Source organism: Ochlerotatus camptorhynchus, unplaced genomic scaffold (genome assembly GCF_037179485.1).
Source record: "Ochlerotatus camptorhynchus isolate MF236.1 unplaced genomic scaffold, CSIRO-AGI_Acam_v1.1 ptg000513l, whole genome shotgun sequence".
NCBI lineage: Eukaryota > Metazoa > Arthropoda > Insecta > Diptera > Culicidae > Ochlerotatus > Ochlerotatus camptorhynchus.
This window is the reverse complement of record NW_027040997.1, coordinates 56,030-82,551: the sequence shown is the minus strand read 5'-3', so window position 1 is coordinate 82,551 and position 26,522 is coordinate 56,030. Positions and strand designations below refer to the sequence as shown.

General features: G+C 36.7%; 1 protein-coding gene across 2 annotated transcripts in view; it reads left to right on the top strand.

Moving 5' to 3' along the window:
- The window catches only part of L (Lobe), a 36,737-nt gene extending 14,470 nt beyond the window's left edge, over nucleotides 1-22,267 (top strand). For both annotated transcript variants that reach the window (XM_065235990.1, XM_065235991.1), the window contains exons 2-8: nucleotides 3,660-3,973; nucleotides 17,184-17,326; nucleotides 17,396-18,718; nucleotides 18,775-18,894; nucleotides 18,962-19,747; nucleotides 20,969-21,331; nucleotides 21,393-22,267. In XM_065235990.1, the coding sequence (XP_065092062.1) occupies nucleotides 3,660-3,973; nucleotides 17,184-17,326; nucleotides 17,396-18,718; nucleotides 18,775-18,894; nucleotides 18,962-19,747; nucleotides 20,969-21,331; nucleotides 21,393-22,218 (3,875 nt within the window). In that variant the 3' untranslated portion in view covers nucleotides 22,219-22,267. The remainder of the gene's footprint in view (nucleotides 1-3,659; nucleotides 3,974-17,183; nucleotides 17,327-17,395; nucleotides 18,719-18,774; nucleotides 18,895-18,961; nucleotides 19,748-20,968; nucleotides 21,332-21,392) is intronic.
- Nucleotides 22,268-26,522: the final 4,255 nt, after the last annotated feature.

Below are 26,522 nucleotides of genomic sequence, written 5' to 3'. Positions count from 1 at the left end.
GTGGAGCTCGGAAGAAATTTTGACGTAGGACTACGTCTGTGATTTCTATAGAGATTTTCACGTCCGGTTGTATTGGTGCGATATGTGAGAGCGTGTAAGTGAATATCCGAGGAAAATACATAACAAATCGATGTCAAACTCATTTTGACCGATCTACTTTCATACATTTTTTAGGTTAGCCAGAGGAAAATAATAAACAAATTTATACGGCGTTGCTCCCGCTAGTGTGCGTGCGTTAAACGTCACTAATCTCTATATGGGGGTACACTTTGTGAAAACCGAAAATGGAACATGTAACAATATTATGAAAGATTTTGAACATTAATAACTCAGCTGCCCCTGGACCAATTTCAATAATTTTATCACTAATCAAACAGAAATTTTTCCACGCATCAATAGCAATACTACCGATCAATAATTTTCAACAAGAAACTATTGAAAAAGTGGTGATGTCAAGCATTGTCCAATGTACAAATAAAAAGTGATAATTTTATCACTGTTTTCATGAAATAAACGTTCTTCCCAAACCCAGTCGTCATAATCGAGTACCACTTGGTTGCACATCATTATGCTTTAACCTGAAATGATATAAAACAGCGCTGCTGTCTAGCCTCAACTCATTTTCTCTTCGGACGGCTTGGTGAGCAGGCAGCTTTGCATCAATAGCAGCAGTAGGAAGGTGGTGGAAGGTTAGGTAGTCCACTCTTCTGCCCTTCAAGCAACAGATTGGCAAAGGAGGAAAAGGTCTTGGTAAAGGAGGCGCCAACCGTCATCGCAAGGTTCTTCGTGATAACCATCATCCGTCGTCTGGCTCGCCGTGGCGGTGTCAAACTATCTCCGGTCTGATCTATGAGAAAACACGAGGTGTGAAGGTGGTGAAGGGTTTCCTGGAAATGTGATCCGTGATGCTGCTATTACCTACTCTGAACACGCCAAGCGTAAGCGGCCATGGATGTCGTCTACGTTTTGAAGCGACATACGCACTATGTACGGTTTCGGAGGTTAAATCATCACCAACTTTAGCAACAAAACGGCCCTTTTCAGTACCATAAAGCTTATTACAGTAAAGAGTTAGAATAGAATTTATCTGTGCCTGTTTGTCCATATTCAGAACCACACGCCCCCAACGGCCACACAAAATGCTCTCCAGAGATGTAATCTTATAACCAAACTTGGAAGCAGGCGTGCAAGTGATTTTTAACAATTCTCTTCATCAACTTTCTCTTTAAAAAAATTACTACAAATTTGGTACGCCTACAATTCACAAACGGAAAGAGTTAAAATAATAGATGAACGATCAATTAAAAGAACTAAATGCTCTTCACATTTGTTCCGTCCACTAGCGGTCCTACGTCAAGCTTCCGTTCGTGGCCCTAGGTACAGACTATTCTACTTTTTTTTAATCGATCATCAAAGTTTGAATCATTTTCTTAAAGATTGATTTCTGTACAAAAACAACGTTTTAATTATGCTATGCTGAAAAGGGCAGTACAGCTCAAAATTAAACAACGGGAGATTTTAAGCGACAGTTAAAATAAAGAACTTTTTTCTGTGCAATCATATGAACAATGTTCAGGAAAATTAATTGTTTTCCGTAATTTTGGGCTAATTTTATGTTTGAAATATGCAAATATGTTTTATTTTGGGAGAGCTACCGGTGAATAATAATTTTATCTAGTGTTCCCTTATTATTCCGGCACAACCCCCATACCACAACTATAGATACACCACTATTACTAGAACACCTACCCTAATATTCATCCGACCATTTCCACAACATAATGAAGTATGTGCTGCTGGTACATACAATGCAATCAGTTTTAGAGCAACATATGTTCCAAATGCAAGCAATGGCTTTAAACTTAGATTGGCCCGCATATTAAGACTCATGCAGGCAAACCAACATCAGTAACAGGTGAAGGAAGTTTGCACTGCCTGGTGCCAAGAGCGTAACGGGGGGCGAACAAAAAATCTATGGACATTTTTTCTGGGTTTAGGGGGGCAGCTGCCCCCCTCTGGCTACGCCTATATCTGATGCTGTTAGTTGGGTGTGTTGTGGTCATTTTTTACATGTTGGCAGAACTATTCAAAATATAAGCGATGATTTCCACACACACATCCCGAGCAATGTGCAGCATCAAAATGACAGCAAATCGAAATCAAATTTATAAGACAACATGAAACTGAAATCTTAATATAATTTCTGTTTCGGCGATTGAAAAATTTGATAACACATTTTATTTAAATTTGGATGAAACATTTGCTCTTCAAAAATATGTTGTTGCAGTTCTGTTTTCATTGCCTTAGCAGAACATTAAATTTAATACTCGTTTTGTTATCAGTTTGCTCTCACTGGTAGCAGAATTAGTTTTCAATGAGATGTCACTGGAAGATTTTTTGTTCTCAATTTTGATATTTTAACCAAAGATGAATACTAAGATGAAACTGTCGGAAGAAAAACTTTCTATTTTAGTGTCCTCTTTCACGGTCCCTTTCATCCAATGAATACCCCCCGTATTAAAGGTAATTTTGTGGTTTTGCTGCCCCCTCAGTAGAGATGAAATTTTTATCAAAACAAACACACCAAAATCAGGGGTGTCCCATTTTTTAATTACTCGATTAACAACTAATAGATTATTTTTTGTTCGCTGTGCTGTCATTTTTCTACCAATGAGAGTGCAGCACATGTTTGAAACGATCGGTGATGATCCTCTGAAGAAGTTAATGCTTCTATCGGCATGATATAACCGATTACAAATATTTTACTTTTCGGTTCGTTAATCGATTAATCAATAATTCGAATGAAAATTGGCCATCACTAGATGAATGAGAAACGTCATTTCAAATATATGGACCGCACATAAATAATGATACAATTTGAAAGGGACCGGGGCTCATCACAAATTACGTCCAACGGGAACTGAAATAAACACGAGTGTTCACCGGTTGTTTTAACCGTTAAAACGACCAAAACGACATAAACCTGAGTAATCGTTAAAAGCGTGATCACAACACCAAATAAGTTTTCATTTTGATCTCGGTCTTTGCTCGGGATTACATCCATTTTTGCAGACGTTGACAACGCCCTCGTAAAATTAAAATTATGTTATTTTACTTCAACCGCTTCGCCAATCAGCTTGTAGCGTGTGAATACCACGTAAGATTTTTACGATAAATAGTCACGTTCCAAAAATTTCACATTTATCTCCTGATTTCGTAAATAGCAACATTCTTAAAAACACATGACTGAAGCATCATTTCAGCTTAGATTACGATAAATTACTCTTATCATCATCATTCAGCTACCTACATCTGCACAAGAAAAATGAGAAAAGAAGGTTGTGCAAAGATTCATACTTGGGCGTGAGATTTCCCCACAAATTGTGATTGATGCAAATGTATATTTTTCCATATGTTATTTCTCTTGATCTCATTTATCCGTTCATTCAAATCCGTATGATAATAAAAAGGATCAACAACCAGTCTTATCATCAAGAACAAAATCCGTAAGGAAGTGTAATGGAGCATCGCATCAATATAAATTTGCCATCATAAATAATCCATTACCTGATTATCATCGTGTAACAGTCATCAATCTAATTATGACTTCCGTTTCGTCCTTCATATAAACCTACGTTGTGTTTTTTTTTATGTTGCAGAGCTCTACTCTTCGCACACGTCGTCGAGCTTTTCACCCTCCATATCGGATGGCATGACGACGCCAAACTCGATCACCAACGACGGCGATACTGGAGTACTTTTACCGAATGGGGATTCAGCTGGTGTAAGCGGGGCTAGTACTACCGGAGACAAATGCCGTACCGAGAGACGCAACCGGATCGACAACAATAATAAAATAATTAAAAACAACAATCACACTAATAGCCACAGCAAGAATAATGACGGCACTTATCGCTGTCAATTTTGTGATAAAACGTTTCCACGACTTGGATACCTGAAAAAGCACGAACAGGTGAGTGATTAAGCATCGATGGTCTCAGGGATTGATTGCAATCTGCTCAGTGACGTAGCATTTCTATGTAAGGGGCAAAATTTCCATTACGAGCGTAAATTTTCACAAGCAGAGACTGGAAAAAAAAACGTAAGAAAATGTATTTGTTGCGTTATACCATATTCCCTATACACTTTTACAATCTACAAATAAGTTTACTCAGACTGCAACTAAACTACTAATACTAATAAACGTGATAGCCCCTGTTAAGGTTCCTGTCACCGACAAAAATCGACAAGGAAAAATCTTTTGAAAATATGTGTAATATTCAGAAATTACAGATAATTAGATCGATACGCGTAATTAACCCCTCGCACCTTTCGATCGTAAAATTCGATGGCACGGCAAATATTGTCGATCAAATCCAAACCACTTCCCGCCGGGGCCTTTTGCGAACACAGAATACCTTATATAATTGTGCCGCTCCTCACCGCACTGTACCAAAAGCACTTGATATCGTGGATAAGCTTATTTCTGACTTGCTAGCTTAACATAGGACGTCCCATTGATTTACGCGTTTGATTGATTGACTGGTCAATAATCGCCGCATCGTTATTGCCATTTAATAAGTCCAACTGTTCCTACTATTTTTTATTGCATTGCCTTGGCATGCTAGGCTACAAAGCATTGGAAAACGTGTGATATCGCAGATCAGTGTTGTTGTTTTACAACCATCCCCATGTCACTTGGTTGGTTGAAAAAAAATATTTTCTTCGAGGCTCAGTCAGATCCTCGTAAGCGAAAAGTAGTAGGTACGTGAGCTCCCTAGCGAGGTGCTACTTAAACGAGCATCAGCAGCAGCAGAAAAATTGCAATTTTAATCGACTGACTTAATGGTGCCGATAATTGTCCTTTGGTGAAATCAAAGGCGCCCGAAAGGAAGTCAATCGAATGCCCTGCACGTCTCTTTTTTTGCTTTATGTTGAACTCGGCTGAAAACCGGAACGTCACTTTATAAATACATATTTCTGCTGAGTAAATTCTCATGTTTTCCTGCGGCTAATCGATGATTCGTAGAAACCATAATCTCTATAATGTTGTACTTTGTTACAATGTTGGTTACTATCATCTAATCAACAGATTTATTTTAATTTTATTTTACGCTCCAAGAAGGCACAGCGAACTATCAGTTAATCAATGCTTTTGCTATAGAAAAGGTGCTAAAAATATAATCTTGCAATCGAAAGCCAGAGAAGCAGCTTCCATATCTGGGTAGATATCGCACCCATTATATTGAAAATTCATTTTCAGCCCGTTCGGTAGAGAAATGTATTTTTGATAGAATTTCAACGTATAAAAATTCGAATAATGTTATCTAAATTACATTTGACATAGAAGGGTTTTTAAAAATGTAATTATAGCTTTTATTTTTCTTTAAAGTGTATATCATATTCTAACAACAAACTTAAAAATGTTATTTTAAAATTTCAAATTGAATAGAAAAGGTTTTTTTTATATTTTTTTTTAACCTTCAATGTTTAATCATGAATTTTAAAAAACGTCCAATCTACAGATTTGGCACTGTCTAAAGGAAAATTTATTAGCTTTTCAAAAATAGGATCCTTATGTTTCGGAATCTTTCAAAAACTAGCCGAAAATTATTATTTTTTATATCAAGTCTGATAAACAGCACAAACCGATTCGATACCATAATAAGCGTTGCATTAAAGTAGGCTTTAAACAAATTATGACAATACAAATGTCAAAGGATGAATTTTTCACACGAAATATATGTTGGACCCTTCCTTGTACCTGTTCCGAGTTCAATACTCCTTGTTGGTCATTTAAAAGGTACTTTAACCAGGTTATGTTATAAGTCGTCACACTGTACAACGGCTTTGTTTTCATTCCGAACAAAAACGGGGCCAGAGATGTTTATGCATCAAAAAAATCCCAACGACAACGACAGGGGTGAGAAGCAGCCACGCATACAATCCAATATTGATTGGTAGAAAAAATTGTGCTTCTCCCTTTTCTCTATTGTAGAAAATGGTTTATATTTTGAGATGAAATTTGACAATTTTCGTCGAAATTGTATGGTCCTGTAAATTTTTTATGCGAATTTATAAATTATTTGTGAGTTGAATGCTTGAAAATTCGATGCTCCCAAAGAATTGTTATCGCACAAGCGCTCCGTGACTCCTGTTCTAGAACTTCGTGAAAAGAGGATTGTGTTTATACTTTCCCAAAAAAGCCGAAATTTATCATCTCATTTTCATAAAACCTCCAGTAGTTCTAAAACTGCTCAACTATTAGTGAAATTATCTTTTATAATTCGTGCTGTGATGTGAAGTTTACCAACCACTCCAATTGTCTGTTAAACTTCGTGCCTCATGGGATGTTATGCATAATTTACCCTTACAAGTGAGTATCTTCCACTCTACATTGACTGGAGCCTCATTAGCATACCATTATGGAGTGAAATCACAGTCATGATCCATACATGAGCAAGGCGGCGTTCGCCATCGGAATCAATCGAACGAACTCGTTTGCTGATATTTGTGAGATGTGACCAATGCCTCGCCCCACAATAAATTATCCTCGGTCGGGCCACCAATAGCAGATCGATATACCCTATGATGAAATGAAATTGCGTTGGAAAGAGTAAGAAAGAGAATCAGCACATTATCGTGAATGAAATATGGTTTATCCTTTAATTGATCTTGTTTGACAAGATCTGTTGAGAACACAGTTATGGTGCCAACACCTTTGGTGTCATCGGATAGTTAGTGAGAAATAAATCAGGCTTAATTGGTATCTTGCTTGTTGTGTCCGAATAAAGGCAATCAGTTTCATCCTTGTTTGATTTATTTTAAACTTTGCGGGTGCTGCATTTTCGTCTTGTAAAATTATATCATTCTTTAGCATTATAAAAACATTTTGAACTTGCAAACGATAATTTTTAATTAAAGCCCGATTAAAAATCTAAATCTAGTGGAAGGTTTCAATATACATACCGCTACACACTATAGTCACTATATATATAGTCTTACGGATACAAAATCCCACAAACTGGCAACTTTAATTTCTTCAATAAAAATCTGGCACCTTGTGAAAATGCTCTAGCTTTGCAAAACGTTTTAATACACAACATATACCTTTTTATCTGCGTTGTATCAATATCAATGTTGAAAATTTTATACGGAATAGGAGAAAATGTGTTCGACCAACTTACACTTTTCAACGCATATCTGCAATGCATTTGCCAACCGTTCCATCCATAAAAAAAAAACTCTGAAAAACTGTATTGAACACGAAGAACACAAGTAAGTCAATGCAGTGAAAGTGTTTTATCCAGAAAAATTTTCGATGTAAAATCAAAAAATACTTGCTTTAAATTTTCGGATAGATAGTGTGTAAATGTATGTGTATACTAATGATGATGATTGAAGAATATTTCAAAAAGAAAAGAATCTGAATTGAGTGACAGTGTCTTGAGTCTTAACGAAATTTGAAGGATTTCTTCTGACGAATGACGAAACATACGTCAAAATGAATTAATAATAACTTTTCGGTAAAAAATACTTCACCTGATAAATAGTTGCGGGGATGTCTTAAACAACTGCAAATTCACTTTTGTCAAATTTATTGGCAAATTTGTAAGTAAACTCGAATATCTACATGAAAAAGAGTTTGCAAAAGATGATTTAACTTCAGCATAATATAGTCAATTGTTACTACTCTAGACTAGATGGTGTACAGATAGTGATGTCATTTTGAAAGCTTGGTTAAAATAAAACTTTTACGCGTTTTGAAGCGTTTAATCATGTTAGATAGGCAGTAGAGATGGCCGTGTACGGGTTTTTACAATTTAATTTTAAAAAATCGGTTCGGGTCAGGTACTGGTATTTAAAAAAATCGGGATCGGGTATGGAACGGGTATTCAAAAGAAATAATGTCGTGTTCGGGTAAAAACATAAACAAACTAGCCAGGTACAACTTTTAAAATGGTTGCTTTAAAATGGTTGTCGGTAAAAACACCACATTTCTTTAGCCGTGCTTCGCAAAATTCATTATATAGGGTAGAGAACTACTTCGGCCTAATCGCCCATTTTGGGCCTATCGATCAGAAAACTTCAAATAAATCCATGATTTCAGAGTTAACAAGTCAATTATGCGTTTGGTACGATACTTTAGTTAATAAGCTACCGAACGAAGTCAGTGAAAACGCGTGATATGAATGTTTGCACCCATTTTTCCCAAAAACAAAACAAGCGCTCCGACCGAATCATGTTTTATCTTCATCCGATAGGCCGAAGTGAATTCATTGGCGTTTCAATGGTGTTTCAATGCGTTAGGCAGAGTTTAGAATCCGTAGGCCGAGTTTGGCGTCAAGAAGCAGTGTTAGACTTTTGACAATATCTCAACTATTGGTTTCTCGATTTTAAAAAATCGGTTCGGGTCAGGTACTGGTATTTAAAAAAATCGGGATCGGGTATGGAACGGGTATTCAAAAGAAATAATGTCGTGTTCGGGTAAAAACATAAACAAACTAGCCAGGTACAACTTTTAAAATGGTTGCTTTAAAATGGTTGTCGGTAAAAACACCACATTTCTTTAGCCGTGCTTCGCAAAATTCATTATATAGGGTAGAGAACTACTTCGGCCTAATCGCCCATTTTGGGCCTATCGATCAGAAAACTTCAAATAAATCCATGATTTCAGAGTTAACAAGTCAATTATGCGTTTGGTACGATACTTTAGTTAATAAGCTACCGAACGAAGTCAGTGAAAACGCGTGATATGAATGTTTGCACCCATTTTTCCCAAAAACAAAACAAGCGCTCCGACCGAATCATGTTTTATCTTCATCCGATAGGCCGAAGTGAATTCATTGGCGTTTCAATGGTGTTTCAATGCGTTAGGCAGAGTTTAGAATCCGTAGGCCGAGTTTGGCGTCAAGAAGCAGTGTTAGACTTTTGACAATATCTCAACTATTGGTTTCTCTTTATGAAATCTTACGGTATGTAGGGTAGAGAACTACTTCGGCCTAATCGCCCATTTTGAGCCTATCGAGCAGAAAACTTCAAATAAATCCATGATTTCAGAGTTAGCAAGTCAATTATGCGTTTGGTACGATACTTTAGCTAGTAAGCTACCGAACGAAGTCAATGAGAACGCGTGATATGAAGGTTTGGAACCATTATTCCCAAAAACAAAAGAAGCGCTCCAACCGAATCAATTTTTATCTTCATCCGATAGGCCGAAGTGAATTCATTGGCGTTTCAATGCGTTAGGCCGAGTTTAGAATCCGTAGGCCGAGTTTGGCGTCAAGAAGCAGTGTTAGACTTTTGACAATATCTCAACGATTGGTTTCTCTTTATCAAATCTTACGGTATGCACGGAAAGGTAAATCAATTTGGAAGCCATCAGTAATAATAACATTCCTTTTGGTGCTAAACTGCGCTAGATTAAGAAAGACTAAGTGCGGGTTGTGCTTAATAGGCTGGAAATGGGGTAGTTAACCCTACGGAAAGGTAAATAAATTTGTAAGCCATCAGTAATAAAAACATTCCGTTCGGTGCTAAACTGCTATAGATTAAGAAATACTAAGTGCGGGTTGTGCTTAATAGGCCGGAAATGGGGTAGTTAACCCTATCAAAGGAATAAAGGTTTTCAATTCGATGCCTAGACAAATTAAACGTGCAACAGCACTTACATAATTTAAGAGACATTGCACTTCACACGTTGAAGCTGTCTTTTGAACAGATAGGGTAGAGAACTACTTCGGCCTAATCGCCCATTTTGGGCCTATCGAGCAGAAAACTTCAAATAAATCCATGATTTCAGAGTTAGCAAGTCAATTATGCGTTTGGTACGATACTTTAGCTAGTAAGCTATCGAACGAAGTCAATGAGAACGCGTGATATGAAGGTTTGGAACCATTATTCCCAAAAACAAAAGAAGCGCTCCGACCGAATCAATTTTTATCTTCATCCGATAGGCCGAAGTGAATTCATTGGTGTTTCAATGCGTTAGGCCGAGTTTAGAATCCGTAGGCCGAGTTTGGCGTCAAGAAGCAGTGTTAGACTTTTGAAAATATCTCAACGATTGGTTTTTCTTTATCAAATCTTACGGTAATAATAACATTCCTTTTGGTGCTAAACTGCGCTAGATTAAGAAAGACTAAGTGCGGGTTGTGCTTAATAGGCTGGAAATGGGGTAGTTAACCCTATTTAGTGAATTTGTTTTTTATTAATTGACAAATTATGTATCTTGACGAAGTTTGTAACGGATTATTTTGTATCGATTGCTGTCATAACGACATTTAAATAATTATCGTAGCACTGTTAAAAGTATTTTGTTCACCACGATGGTGATGATGGATTTTTGATAACTGATTTATTAGTAGTTGTAAAAATATCTAAATAAAGTTAAAAGAAAATTATTAGCAGTAGTTAATAGAAAAAAAAAGAATTTTGAGTATTCTACAAAGGTCGGGGATGAGCATTCCTGAAGTTACTGAAAATTATGATAGCATCAGATTTCGGGATTGTTATTATAATATAATGTTGATTATTCCTGAAATATTGATCACTGCTTGTGAATATTTGAGGTGAACAAAAGGGTGAACAAAGAGGTTAACGCCTAAGCTTTTTTTACATTTATATAGATGTGAAGTAGCTATGGGATAAAATGGTCAGTCCAGTCAATCAGTCATTCAGTATTATAGGCTATATTAGGCTATATATTTTTAACTTTTTAACTTTCTCTTTGCATCACCACGGCCATGTAAAGACATTCCCATGTATTTTCAGCACACAGATCGATAAAAGAAGCTTTTATCAATCATATAATATGACAAACACAACAAGAAACGATTATCTGCTCAAGTTATTAACGAAAGAGGAAGTCGACGAAGAGAATGGATCAATGTTACTTAGGACTTAATGCAAAGTTCAGCTTCATTCAATATCAGATTTTTTAGTCTTCATAATATAATTTATTAAAAGTAAATTTTAATACGGTATCTTCACACAATATTGAAAAGAGTAACATTATGCAACTGTATAGGTAACCAATGCTCGAGTAAAAAAAGGTCATTAAACCATTACCATAAATCACCTTCTATGTTAACTACTATGTATTTTTTTTTTTCCAGACGTTTTGCCATACGCAGCATGAGCACTTACTAACGTAGGGATTTAAACACATTTCTACCAATTAACTGTCAAAAGTTGTATTTTATGCTCGTCTAATGCCCATATTACCCCACATAAAATTAACGAGTGTAACTTTAATGGATTTTAGTAAAACCGTAAAGCAAGAAAAAAAAACAAGTTGGATGGTCAAGTAACTAAGATTTATCGGTATAATTTTGAGCTTGATTGGCAGAATGTGTAATAAGTTTGTCCAATGTTAGCCAAACCGTGGATCTTTTATATGCTTTGCGGTTTTAGTAAAATCCATTAAAGTTCCGATTCTACACGTTGTAGTTTGATTTTTATACCTGTGATCCTGACATTTTTACCCAGGGGATGAGTACTTAAGGGGGTTAGGTTTTTGATGTCTTTATTGGGAATGACACTGATGAAGACTGCACATTTTAGTCGAAGTACGTATCTGTCATGGATACCAAAATTAATTATGTAGAATTAAATAAAAGGAAGATGATTTTGTTTTTGCTGACATTAGGACATTTGCGACATTAGAAGTTCATTCTCTATGTCGATATTGTAGACTCTTCCGTTCCGATTCTTCCGTTTCGCCTGTACCATCTGCTAACTCTATTCCATGTGCTAAATTACTTTTGATCAGCGGGGTTGAAGATTTTAAAAATGTTCAGATTGTTCTAAATGCCTGTTTTTTAATGGAATATGAAAGAATAGTTCATGATCAAAAGAAATAAAATTATAATAGTTTAACATGATGTTTATTTGGATGTTGAAGTTATAATGTTTTATCCAATCTGTCCAATCTGGTATTTTCCATTACTTTAAATATGAGCTGTTATTCAATATGTTTGGAGAACACCCTAATAAAAAATATCATAGAAAAACAATAAATCTTATTGTAACAATGCAATAAAACCAATTGTTTATATAATAAAACCAATGGATAAGTCAAATAAAAAGTACAATAAAGAGAGGTACCGTTGTTTACAGATGGAGTTTTAGTCGGTATTCTTTTTTTTTTTCAATTACCAGCTGCCTGATCTTTGGTAATAATGATACTGGTATCTTTATGACCAGGAATCCAGAAAAAATACCGGTTAAAACTCCATTCGGAAACAATGCTACCTCTCTGTAAAATATATTCTTTTGAACCATAAGATTTATGGTAACCTGGGGTTTTACAGGGGGTATCATTAAGAGTCTTTAAACAAACAAAAAACGTTTGGTGGCTGATATTATTCAATTTATTGTTTTTGTATGGTTAAAATTTTACAATCTTTAGAGTAGGTCCATTGTAAAAGCAACCGGTTGTTACCTCTTAAGGTAAATTTACCATAAGAGGAATTTTTAGCCTAATTTCAAACAATTGTCCTTTTTTATTCGGGCAGATCTTGATTAAAAGGCTCATTAATGACTTCCATATTCTCGATTTTTTAATAAATGAAAGAATATTGCCTTTCTTTTTTTTTTCCTCTGTTCGGGACCTGACACTACTGCGACCAGTAAATTGATCTATTGTAGTATATCCCGTGTCCTTAGTTTAGTGCATGTCGTATTACTCCATCACTATTGAGAAATGATGAAGTATTCGATTTTTTACAGTTGCCACTCTTGCATTTATCACAAGGATCCGACTCTAATTGAAAGGTCCCGCTTTTTATACCCTTCGGAGTGTTGAAACACCCTCCAAAGACGCACCCCTTTGTCAGTCAATCGTGAACTTTTCCCTTGGTGAACAACGAAACATCGTGAACAACGCTGACCATAACGAAGTCGATATGATCATCCATAGTAAAACTGCTCAATCATGTGATTAATTCTGAAACTTTTAACGTGATTCGATGATTAGGTTTGCAACTATTAATAATTGTAAATGTTAAAAAAAACACAATTATTAATAGTTGCAAACCTAATCATCGAATCACGTTAAAAGTCATGTGTTACCAAAATCGGACGGTTGCTCTATTGATATGTTCTACCACCGTGATTTGTCTTCCGTCGATCTTGTTTTCCATGCTGAGCACCAATGCTACCGACGCCAGGGAGGCAGCTCCCACACCTGGACCCTACCTATCGACCCATCAACTCATGAACCGGGGACCAACGGCTTTACTTCCCATCCGAAGGAAGGCGTGATCAGAGATGTTATGCCTCAGAACATCCCGGCGGCGCCGACTGGTATTGAACCCAGGCCTGCTGGGGTGAGAGGTAATCACGCTTACCACTACACCACCGGTGCCGTTTGATCAGAGATGTTATGCCTCAGAACATCCCGGCGGCGCCGACTAGGATTGAACTCAGGCCTGCTGTAGTGAGGGGTAATCACGCTTACCACTACACCACCGGCGCCGCTCTACCACCGTGATGGCATAGATATTTTCAACTTTTTTTATTCCATAGGACGAAAATAGGTGCTAAGGCTGATGTAGCGCTGTACATATATTTCCCAGAGGTTACAGAAACAACAGTAATACTAAGCTGTATACTGTATGACATACGACATGGCATACAACATGACGGTTTTGGGAATAGATACAAGTCTCCTATCGGCTGACAAGGGAAACACTACTTCCTTGCATTAATTTTGAGATTCTAATAATAATACTTTCCTAAGAAAGGCAGGAGCAATGCTTTGGTATGAAAACGTACCTTGTGTTATCCCAACTTATTTGATTTGAAAAGAAAGGGTAAAGTAATAGAGGTAGTGCGACAATTAAGTCATCTCCACCGGGCGGATGGTTTCTTCTATATAAAGTATGCATACGAAACGAGACAGCGACAACATCGTTAAACCATGTTTTCTCCTCTCGTTTGATGTCAAAGGTTGTGACTTTTGTTCGTATATCTTACGCTCAACTTATGTTCTTTTGTAGCAGTAAAGACGGTGTCGTCTGGACTGAAAAATAAGTGTCGCACCAGATTTCAGGAGAAAACGAAACCAGTATGTAGCTGTCGGTGGGTTTGTTACGTTGATATTTTCAAACGATCGCCCACTTTTTCGTTCAGTTGTGTAGTTTAAAAAGAAAAGCAGCGTCGTCTAGCTACTCGACTAAATAATTTCTTTATTAGGTATTGTGTGTTGTTGGTTTTAGTTCTCTAAACAGACAGCTTCTTTCAACACCTCTGATTAGCTCTGAGTTGGTTCCTTTTGTTCTTCGTCTCTAGAAACCTACTGCAAATGCTATTCAACACAACATGTTTTTGCAAACTTGTCTCCACGGAACATCTCTTGTCGGCAAAACTTGTTTTTCTCCTTTCTCGGAAATTTATGCTTGTCCTGTACTTGGAGTAGATTCATTCACGTTATGATCAGTTCATTTGCTAGCGCGTCAAAGTAGAATTATGAACATTGAGTGCTTCCATATCGTGCACCACAACAGTCATAATTGTAATCATACCAAATCGGGAAAATCATGTTTTAGGTAGCTTCTGCTGGTAGACATTGCTGCTCGACATCGGCACAATACAAATTTCCGGCGTGCCAACAGATCACCTTTTTGAAACATCGAGCGAATTCTTCAAGATTGCGACTTAACCAATCGTACGCATTTGTAGACGCATCGGGTTGCTACACAAAAAGGGTATAATAGAGTTATCAAAGCGTGTAAATACTGACTCATTAGTGAAGTAGACAGCTGGATGAAGGATTAATTTACTTTTGACCTAACGGATGAACATCAAGATGTTTGATATTAGCACAACTATCAATAACGGATATAAACTAGCCATAGGCTAAAAATTTAATTAATAAAAAATAAAAATAGAATAAAAACAACTATCGATAAATTTTAATTCTAAACTCTTTTTCTTCTTGATGACTTTTAAACTTTTTCTTCTTCATGACTTTTACACATTACATACTGGAACTTAACGTTTGTCCTAAACTAAATTTCCAAACCGAAAATATTCTCAACCTGGTTGGTTGGTTGTCTTTTTTAAGGACAATGGAAATTTGTTCGATGTAGTTTAATCATACTTGACCAGCTGAAACTAGAACATATTAGAAAACTTTGTCTATATGAATTACGATGAAATTTTGCAATGAAATTTTTTTTTTGAAAATCATAGAACATAGCTTTACAAAATGATTTTGCAAGCGATAACTGGCCAGTGGTGGCGGGGGAATACCCCTCACCATCCCTCTCCAACGGGAGAGTTTGGTAAAGAGAGATGATCAAACCGATTTGTACCTTCCTAGAGTTGTCCTTGCTCGCTTTCTACTCTCTATATGCAATTGTCACATTGCCGTACTCTAACGGAACTATCAATTCTATACTTTCATCTATCGTATAAAAATTACCACTTTAGTCTGTTATTTGAAATTAGCATGTAAATCGTTGACTTCACGCAGACGTAATACTAAACATATAGGGGAAATGAAGGCTTCGGCATGACAGACTATTTTCGGCAACCCAAATTGAAACACTATTTTCACTGGATTTTCTTACGAAAACACTTCGCTGAATGCATGCAAACGATTCTTTGTGCTTTCAGCTTCAATTTGACTATATTTTTACCACTGAGAAAAAGCAATCTAGCAAGTTTTTATTGAAATGAAACACACGCACTACAAATTGTAGCTAATTTCGAGTTGCCGATAATAGAACAGCAGATTTACATGCAGTTCAAATGGAACGGTTGCCGAAGAAAAACTGGTTGCCGACAATACTCGCTCTCACTAGAGAAGATTGCGGCTTTGTAAAAACGTTTCAAAACAGTTTTTGACAATTCTTTCGACTGAAATTGTTAGAGCAGCTGGCAGCAATAAATTGTAAACAAACCAATACTGCATATGTGTGCGTTCCTTAGTTAAAAAGGCTATAGAAAGAAGGTCGCTGCTTAGGTTGCCGAGAATACGTAAATTCCCCTAGTCAATTTTTTTTTTTTTTTTTTTGAAACGATGCATATGACTTTTTGGTTCTTATCATTACGTTTTGTTGTTTTAATTTTTGATCTTACAATATTTTTCCCTGATTGTATGCGCAATGCGCATTCGACCATAAAAGAGTAAAAACATCGTTTCATCATACAATAGCTTTGAAGGTATCTATTCTCAAAGTTCTGTACAATTACTCATAAAACACTAGGTTGGGGACAGCCGCAAAGTTTAAGGTGTTTCGCTGTGAGATCCTTAGTTTCGTAACCACTTCGAAACTTTAAGTGCACAATTATCAGTAATAGACAAATAATTATTATTATTATTATTTAGCTTTATTAAGGAGGCTTTTAATAGACAAAGAAGAAGAAAACACATATTATGTCACGATCACATCGGCCACAGAACAGTAATTTGGCTGGCTTCATTTTGATACGCTCAAGACCTCTTGAAAGGTTTGTCGGTTCTTTAATATCCAACCGGGCTATATAAAACATATTTTAGAATGACATCTATGAATACCTTTCATTTGAGCGTAAGAATAAAACGGACAACATATCGTTTACTGGCGAATGAAAGATCTTAAAAATTAGATAACGTGTCGTGTAGATGACGGCATTCTTTGGCACTTATTTTTCTGTCAAAAAGAATTTTGATTTGTGAACTGACCAGCACACAGAAGTCCCAACGCAAAAGAAACCCAACGAAGGGAATGCACCATCTCCTCACAGTTTATGAATTGAAGGCGAAGATCGATCAAAACTATTTCATCTATTTTGCCACAATGCAAGTTTCGCTACAAACAAAAGCCTGTTTCATATTTTTTATAACCGGCCCTTTTCCTGCCGATTTGCTGCGATACAAAACAAAATCAGAAACGACTCTCACAGATCGTTCAGGAACGCTTCAAAATTGCCATGCAATTCCAACACAGTTTTTGCTGCCATGACTCAATTTTATTTATGGTGGCGTTTCTTTGCGCCGCCTTTGCGTTACGAAATTCCACTAGGGAGTTCTTTTTGGTTCGGCTATACCTACCATATTATTTGGTTTCCAAGACCATTCCACGTAAGATTCGCAACTTGATTTATTTAATATGCAACTTCGTTGACTTCCTTTTTCTTCAACTACAAAGAGTTCCATTTTCTACTCATCTCTTTTCGCCCTTTCTTGCTTGCAGAGCCATACCGAACATATGCCATTCAAGTGTGAATATTGCGCTCGTTTGTTCAAACACAAGAGGTCAAGAGATCGTCATACCAAGTTGCATACGGGAGATCGTCGATATCGATGTCCTCACTGTGAGGCGGCTTTTTCAAGAAGGTAAGTGTTTTTAGCATAATCAGAAAAATAACGCAAAACTTTTCATATGTTCCGAAATTGTTATTACAGTGATCATTTGAAAATTCATATGAAAACACACGACAATCAGAAGCCCTTTCAGTGCACAATTTGCAATCGTGGATACAATACGGCAGCTGCTCTTACAAGCCACATGCAGAACCACAAAAAGCAAATCGCCCTTACAGGAAGTCCAAACCTAACCTACAGTCCTCGTTCGACAAGTTCACTTTCAAGTAGTGCTTCAAATCCTAAACGGAAGTTCTCGCCTTATGAGCAGAACTTGATGATGGTCAATCGTTCTAAGCTACTGAAATCTGGTGAACTAACCTGTATCTACTGTACCCAACATGACTTTTCCAACATTGAACAGCTGGGAGCTCATGTACAAACTATGCATAGTAATTTACTTTTGAACGAAAACAATTTTCACCGACATACCTCGCCAGAGTCGATGCTACCATATCCGCCTGTTTCATGTGAATTTTGCACTATGAAGTTCCCTACTATTCCAATGATGCTTAGTCACCTCAAATCAACTCATTTAGATAAGATAAATAGTCCCAATAGCTACATGGAACAGTTCAACAAAAATCTCATGAATACGTATACTTCGTTCTACGGAACAGCTTTTTTCGATGAGAAACATGATCACGAAGAACAATCGGAAATAAATGATGAACGACCACCTAGTGAAAAAAGCATAAAAGATGAAAATGGGAACGATGAAACTTCCATGACAATTGTGGCAAAATCTATCAAACAAGAGAAAAAGGATGAAAACGATAACTCACAAGAGGCTCAAGAACAACTTGCTCCTACTGATTTAAGTCAACCTCGTCTCAAAAAACTGAAAATGGAAAACGAGGGTACCTCCGCTTCTAGCCGAGATGTCAGAGAAACCGAAAAAGGCAGTTCATTAGGTGGTCCTAGTTCAGTTTTGCCAAATCCACCAGGAGCATATCTTTGCAATCAATGCAACGCGGCGCTACCTGACTTTGAGTCTTTTCGAACTCACTTAAAAGCACACCTCGAGCAAGGTTCGGCAACATCGTCATTCCTTTGTCAGCAATGTGGTGTCACATTAGGGGATCAACAAGAGTATGAGAAGCATGTGGCTGGTCACTACCTTGTAACCAGCGCAGAATACATTTGTGAACCAGCTTGTAATAAAGCTTTTACTAAAGTAGAAGAATTACACAAACATTTGTATGATTCTCATACCCAAGTGCTATACAAATGCATCCTTTGTAATGAAACCTTTGATAGCAAAGTTACTATACAGGTTCATTTTGCCGTAACACACTCCAATGAAATCAAACTATATCGATGCTCTGCTTGTGCTGAAGTGTTTCGAGCCGATCGAGAATTCAGGTAATCTGTCGCGAAAAATTTCGTTTAAAAATATAATTAAAATGTACCTCTAATAGGCATCACATCCGTTCACGTCACATCGCGTCCGGCGCAGTACAATGCGTTTTCTGCAGAGTCGTCTGCGCGTCTGAACTGGAAATGCAATTTCATCTAGCTGCTCATGCCAGGAAGTTCAAGTACGAATACCCTTCGATTAAACAAAGTGTTGAATATTAATTATTTTTTTTTATTTTCCGTTTGAAGATGTCCCGCATGTACAGAATCGTTTCATGTCGAATTTCTCCTAGACCGACACATGCAAACTCATCACAGTCAAAAGGAGATTTCCAATGCAGCGGCAGCTGCGTCAAGCCCGGCTAATAGTAATGGTAACACTAATAACCTGGATTACTTACAATTACACGGTCAGATGGCCGCTGCGGCTGCTGGTTGGCAAAATTTGTACGCAGCTAATAAATTTTATAATCCTCTGCACGTGGACACTCTTAATTCATTAAAACATCCAGGCTTTCTACACGGATTCTATGATAGCTTAAGTAAATCACATGCACAGCGCTATCTTGAACAATCCAAGAAAGGATTTGTAAGTCCAAATAATGCATCCCAATCTAAAGCATTGCTCAACCTATATAATCAAAGGTCAGCATCAATAAATGGACTATATTCACCGGATCATCATGGAAACAACACCGGAGGGAACACACAATCTGCTGCATCGTCCAATACAACGAGTTCGACTAAGACTCCTCAGATTTACTCCCCAACAGCATTGTTGCATAGGTATGGTGGCAGCTCGTCCGGTGCAACCACAACCACTACCAATACTGTTGGACACACATCGGTACCAGAAAAAATGGCTTCAACCACCAAAATTACCACTAGCACCAACAATTACTACAGCTGCGGAATTTGTGAAAGAAATGATTTTACTACCGAAAGCGAAGTCCAGACTCATCGAAAAATAGTTCACAACCTTAAAACGGGAGTTAGCTTACGATGTGCTTACTGCAGTGGAGACTTCCGTTCGAGGTAATAATCACTTCCATAAGATATAAAAATAACCATAAAAATTTAAGTATCATCCAAACCATAAGTGAAATAGTTCTACCATTCGTGTTATCGTTCGTTTATGGTATTTGACTATTAGGGTTGTCTATGTAAGGAATATTCTAAGATGCTGCGGTCATATTTGCATCGCCCCATACACTGTTCCATTGTTTGTTCTGAAACTACAGTCAACGATATTGAAGGGCCTATCGAGTTAGGGAGGTAAATTTTAGAAATGTTTATGAGATTACTGATTGAAGTAATGAAGTTATGAAATTGGGTTTTTAGTGGAATGCTCAAAAACAGTAAAAAAGTTTTCTTCAATTTAATTAGTCTTAATTACTACAAATACAAATCCATGACAGATACGTTGAGCATCCAGGACGAAATTGGCCGCATCCGGACATGTTCCGAGTACCCCAGAGGAAGTTACCAATTTCTGACTTGGACCAAACCCCATCAAGTTGAGGTATCACATGAGAATTTTAAAACAAGTGAAATGGTGGTTATATCAAGTGGCCAACACCATATTGGACATATCCGGACATGATCCTTGCACCCCAAAGGAAGTGGCCAGTTTCTGACTTGGACCAAAACCCATCATGTGATGCCTCAAATGAAATGGTGGATCTATCATGTGCCACATTGTACACATTCGGATCCGGACATATTCCTGCTACCCCACCCAACCTGCTTAAGTAACATTGATAGTTTTTATCGTAGTTTTAAAGAATTCCAAATCATGGTCTACATAACCCTCATAAAACCATAATTGTTACTTGGGTGGGAGGGAGAAGCAGACTCGAAAAATATGAATGTCAAAAGGAGCCAGAATCAAACTGTCACGAACTGACTTTGGGAGCCAAGCAGTTTGATGATGCTTTTCTTACAGTTGAACAAGAATACATAAGGCGGTATTGACATCTTGCGATTTATGACAAACCGTTGTTTCCAGCTATTTTATTGAATGTGACACCGTTTCTTTTTAATTCATTAAAAATAAACTCAAATAAATATTGTATGATACCATTAACCACGGTTTTATCAAAACATCTAGTAGCATAATAAAATACCAATAATAAAAATACATTGATTTCAATGCCACAAATTGTCATGACAAGAAGAACAACTATACAGTGAATTCCATGTGTGCTATCTGCTTCTCACTCCCAGGTCATAATCTAACACTACCTATACTTTCAGGAACGAACTGGAAAACCACATGAAAATTACCCATAACACAGGTGGAAAACATAAATGTTTGATATGCGACGAAATATTTCCTTCACCAGCAGTTCTAGCAGAACATAAATTAACTCATTGTAAAGTCGGTGCCTCAGGACGCTGTTCGCATTGTCCAACCACATTACCTGATGTACATAGCTTCAAAGCTCATCTTACCCAACATCATCAAACTACGGGACCCAGCAGTACAAATGCAAACAATGTATCAACTAATGGGAGTATAAACTCTGGATCCAATCAAGAACAGGAACGATTTCCCATTCAGTGTATTTGTTGTCGCCAAACTCTCAATTCCGAATTCGAAATCAGTTTGCATGCTAAGTAAGTGGTAATCTCGTTTTACATTGATACCAAAATATATGTTTTGTTTCTCTCTCTACAGATTTCACACGAAGTCCAGCGAGACAAATGAGAGAACATGTGCGCTTTGTCTAGATCCTCTAACCTCATGTCAAGATACTAAAATTTGTGAATCTTGTCTAAAGCGACACAATTTTCCATCGAAATTACTATCGATCAACAGTTTTATCAAATCATCCTTGCCATCTGCAAGTCAAACTCAAGAAGAAAGTTCTAGTCACCAACAACAGATTTTACAACATGTCCAGCAATCACAATCAAACTGTACAATCAAGTGCAACCTATGCAAAAAAAATATTTCCAATGTTCAAAAACTACAAGAGCACCTGATTGATCACACTTTCGCTGGATGTGAGGATCGTGGTTATGTGTGCTATCTATGCTCTTCAGTATTTACTTCCTCTGTTGGCCTACAGACTCATATTGCAGAACATGGTCCGCAGGCGAAACCATACGACTGCAACCACTGTGATGAAGCTTTCTTCTTCCGTGCAGAACTCGAGCATCATCTCATCGATCACGAACTTGGTAAGGTACATTTAGTTCCTAGAAATACGGAAGAATCTTCTGCAGGATTAGAAATCAAAGCAGAGTTGATAGATTCGGCTGCAAAAAATGATGGGGAGAATCAGTTTGATGAACAAAGTTCTTCTGTTTGTAAAGAACAAGGCGAACAAAATTTAAAACCATTTCCTGTAATAAATGAAAATAATACTGAAAACTATAAGGTGCAGGAAGCTGGTGAAGATGATGATGAATACATTGAAGTGGAACATAGTATTGAAGAAAACAAGAAAGGGGAGAACGACAATTCTCGAAGTGAACATCCTAGTGAATGCTCGGAATAGGAATAAATGCATCTAATATCAATAAGAAATATTATCAAAAAGTAATTATAAGCATAAAATACATATGGCGGTACGGTGAGATGTTATTTCTAACACACATATTCTTTCGATCGGTGTATAGATAAACATCTAAAACCTTGGCGAATATTGCATACTTAGAAATTCTTACCGACTTCGGATTTTGTTTTGCCATAATTTGAACATTTGAGAAAAATATGCTTACAGTTTTACCAAACGTTCAGCTGTACTAATTTTATAATGTCTTAGTGACTACTATTGGTATGTAGTAGACACTTTGTTATGCTTATTAGTATTTAGTAGACGCTTTTATTCCAGATTCGATAGTTAGTGACAACATTAATGTAAGGTAAGGTGGGGCAAGGTGGGTCAGCTAGTACATTTATTTGTTTGTCAAAATCAACAGGTGCAATGCAGCCCCTTTTCAATTTTATTCAAACCAGAAATAAGGCTATATTGAGCCTGTTGATGTTGATAATCAAAAACATAAATTAATCTAGTAGATGATCCATCAATTAAAATGGCTCTTCATTTATAGAATGCCGTGTTTCTATTAATTTTGCCTCTAATGCCGTGTTTCTATTAATTTTCATTTTGGCTTTAAAATAAGTTGATTAATTATTAATTTAATACCCTAAAGGCCCAAGCGCAATGTGGGCGGAAACGGAACCGAAACGGAAAGTTTGACAGTTGTCACAAATGAAATCAAGATGCCTAACCGAAGTCGATTTGGTTCAAACTAGTTTTCAATCCGACAAGTAGGCTTTCTCAGATCGGGCTTTTCCGCTGCCGCTGCCGTTCCGCTTCCGCTGTCATTGCGCTTGGACCTTAACTGCTTAACCTATCGTGTGCCAGATTTCATAATCTAGGGGATCAATCTCATTTTCGTTTTCAGTGACAGAAGTATGACCCCCTCCAGTGAAAAATCACTGGCCATGCTGCACCAGGGTAGAGATATAGATTTGACAGCATAGAATAATAACTCAGGGGTTAAATGAATCCGGCTTTAAAATGCAGGATAGTAAGGAAAGTTTTGGAATATATGGGATAGTCAAAGTAACAGTGATAGTAGCTAAAAGGTGGGAAAATAAAGAGGTAGAGATGGATGATTAGCTTTACCTATAGTCCCTGTTCCACGACCTACAAAATATAGATGTAGATATTAAGTTTATGTTGTTACTGCTGTCAGTAATCTTAGATTCGCCTTTTTAACTATTCCGGAAGAGAATAAAATTGATTCTTGATTATATTAAAGGAAATTACTTTTTTTCTACAATTTTACAAGTAGCCAACAAGTTGTATGGTTAATATGCCTAACAACCCTATACTGAAAAGCTATTGCAACAAAAACTATTATTTAATTTTAGGGAAAATATTCACAGTTATGTAAGCATAACTGGTAGTTTAAAATATCTATTTTGCTCCACCAAGCTCAGTCGATTCTAATTCTAAATCAGATCCTGATCATTCTCTCAAAATTTGAGTTTACTTGGATGCGAAATTATACTGCACTTTGAAGTTTATATGGGAATTACTATTAGAAAAGTTACCTTTTTTCCCAACGTTTTAGTACTTACCAGATTTACGAGAAGCTACCTGCTATTATGTAAAATTTAATGAGCTACAACTTTGCGAAAGAACGCTTTTGATTGGTTTGATGTTGCCAGCTGAGCAATTTATGGAGCATGTCCGAAGAATATCATCTTTCTAATTAATTAATTAATAACTAATCATCCTGGTGGTCAATTTAAATCGAGCCTTCAGCAAAGTTGCAGCTTCTGTATGAGTACAGATAGCAAACTTTTCCGTTGATCATTACAGCGAAGGGCTAGAACGATGAGAACAAAAAGTTCACTTTTCCATAGTAATTCCCATATAAATAGCCAGTGCAACATGAGATCGCATCCAAATGAGCTCAAATCACCAGGACCTGAATTGAAATCGATTAAGCTTGGTGGAGCAAAATCAATATTTTGAACCACACTAAATACATACTTCCTTACAACTCCAAAATTTTGTTTAACCTTTTGGCTTTTATGAAGTTTTTAAATTTCTTTCTAGTAATTGCACAATAGACTATTTTTGAAACAGAATGTTACGGGTATAGTAAGTTGGTATTAGAATAAAGATGCTAGTCGCAGTTGTCTATAGACGTATACGTTCGATTTTTTTTTGCTAATTCTAGTCAAATACTAAAATTACTAAAAAAAAACATCATTTTCAAAGTTGATAGAACTTAGTATTTTCAAGTATCTGTATGAAATTGAACTAAATGTCACTGTCCCACTCAATGCAATCTAAGCTTTTCGGCTCAAATAAAGTTTCGGGTAAATCAATACAATAGCCCACCTTACCGTAAACAAACTAATGCTAAACTCACCCTAAACAACATAAAAATTTTCCTATCCAGGCTAACCTCATCCTATCATTACCTACTTCTTTAATTGTGTCGAACTCTTCCTTTCTCAAACTTCACTTATTGTAGATAGAGCTGGAATTGGGCCGAAACAGCAGTTGTAAACAATGACTTCTCTCGATGCTTTTTGCGTTATTTTTCCTTTTAATTCTACTACTATTGTATCATTTTTACTTTCACTATGATATAGTTTAAAGTGATAGTGAAAGTAAATTGGTTAAAGTGAATTAGTGAAAGTGATACAATAGTAGTAGAATTTAAAAAAATTAACGGAAAAGGTATACAATTATTCTACTAAAACGCTCATCAATCAATTTAGATTCTCTCGATGTTTTTTTTATGAATTCAAAACAAGTCCACGCAAACCAATGTTGATGTTGATTTGCGTGGACGATCCTTGACTTTCTAGAAATCATCGAGAAAAGTCATTGTTTACAAAAGCCTTTACGCCCATTTTTCCAGCACTATCTAGTATTTACAAACGCCTGCTCGAAGATATGACCAGGCATAGCATATCATTTACATTCATTTCGGGCATTCATTTACATACCTCTAACTTTTTTCATCATCAGAATTCTATGACATTATGTTTGAAGCTTTGTAGGTTTTGATATTCGCAACAACTTTTGTGTGTAACTCAAATCTGTATCTCTTGTACATGATGAACCAGCGCGAATTTGCCATGCCTAGATATGAATATTATTTGTGATGGCTAATGTAAAAAAAAATCTCTACTGACTGTAACTAAAATAAATTCAATGGGAAGATTTATTCTTCAGCTTAACGGCTATTTGCTTCCCTAAGCAGACCCCGGCGTCCTGTTTGTTCCATGAAAAGTGTTCCAGTCTAAAGCTATAATTTCTCACTAATCTCCTTTATTAAACTTTGGAAAACTTTCTTCATCAACTTGATAATTAAATGTTGTCTTCTGCTGTCTTAAATGACACTTTTCTGTCACTATATGCTTTAGTTCAAGCTCAGTTCCCTATCTAAACCATATCAAGACCAACAATTGAAATGGCCTTATCTCCATTTTGTAAACAAACCTTGTAAGGCCATTTTCTCGCGAATAAAAGTCCGCAAAGGCAAACCAACAGAATGAACAGGTAGGGGAAATTCTCCTCTGCCCGATTGTGGTTTAGGTTTGCGAATGAAGGTTTCGGTCCGCGAGTAAATGGCCTTACAAGGTTTGTTTACAAAATGGAGTTAAGGCCATTTCAATTGTTGGTCTTGATATGTCGTAGAGTAAGTGCTTCCGTCATGGCTACATGACTCCACCACAACTCACCCTATCATGGTAAATGGTATTCCCAAATGCCACAACAGAAGCACACAACATTAGGAACCTCAATCTAAAGTACACAACCATGATTGAAACATTCACCCTATTCCAAAATCAAGCAATAGATTAGATTATTTATGATACCATCGTCAATATAAGTATTTGAGCTTATGCAGGGTGGTGGACAACAGATTTTCGAGTCTTAGCATCTTGTGCTGGATCCTTTCGCTCTTCAGTTTGAGGTGGTGGTGTTACCACTCTATTCCTAGTAGGATTATTGTATGTTTGTAAACAGCAAGTATGTTTTTCAGAAGTGCCAACTAGAATGAGACGGTCCAAGTATGTATAAATACTAGAACAATGGATTTTTTTTTTAATTTTTATTAGGGAAATTTTTAGCATTTGGCTATTTCATCTCTGAATAGAACCATGGACTCCTTCCTAGCCAGTGGACGAATGTATTTTTTAAATGTTAGCCAATTGAAATTAATGTAATTAATGTAAGCACCTACCGCCAAAAATGTTTGTGATTACTTTTTGATATATTCTAAGGATAGAATCAAGAGAATACATAGCTATCCCCATATC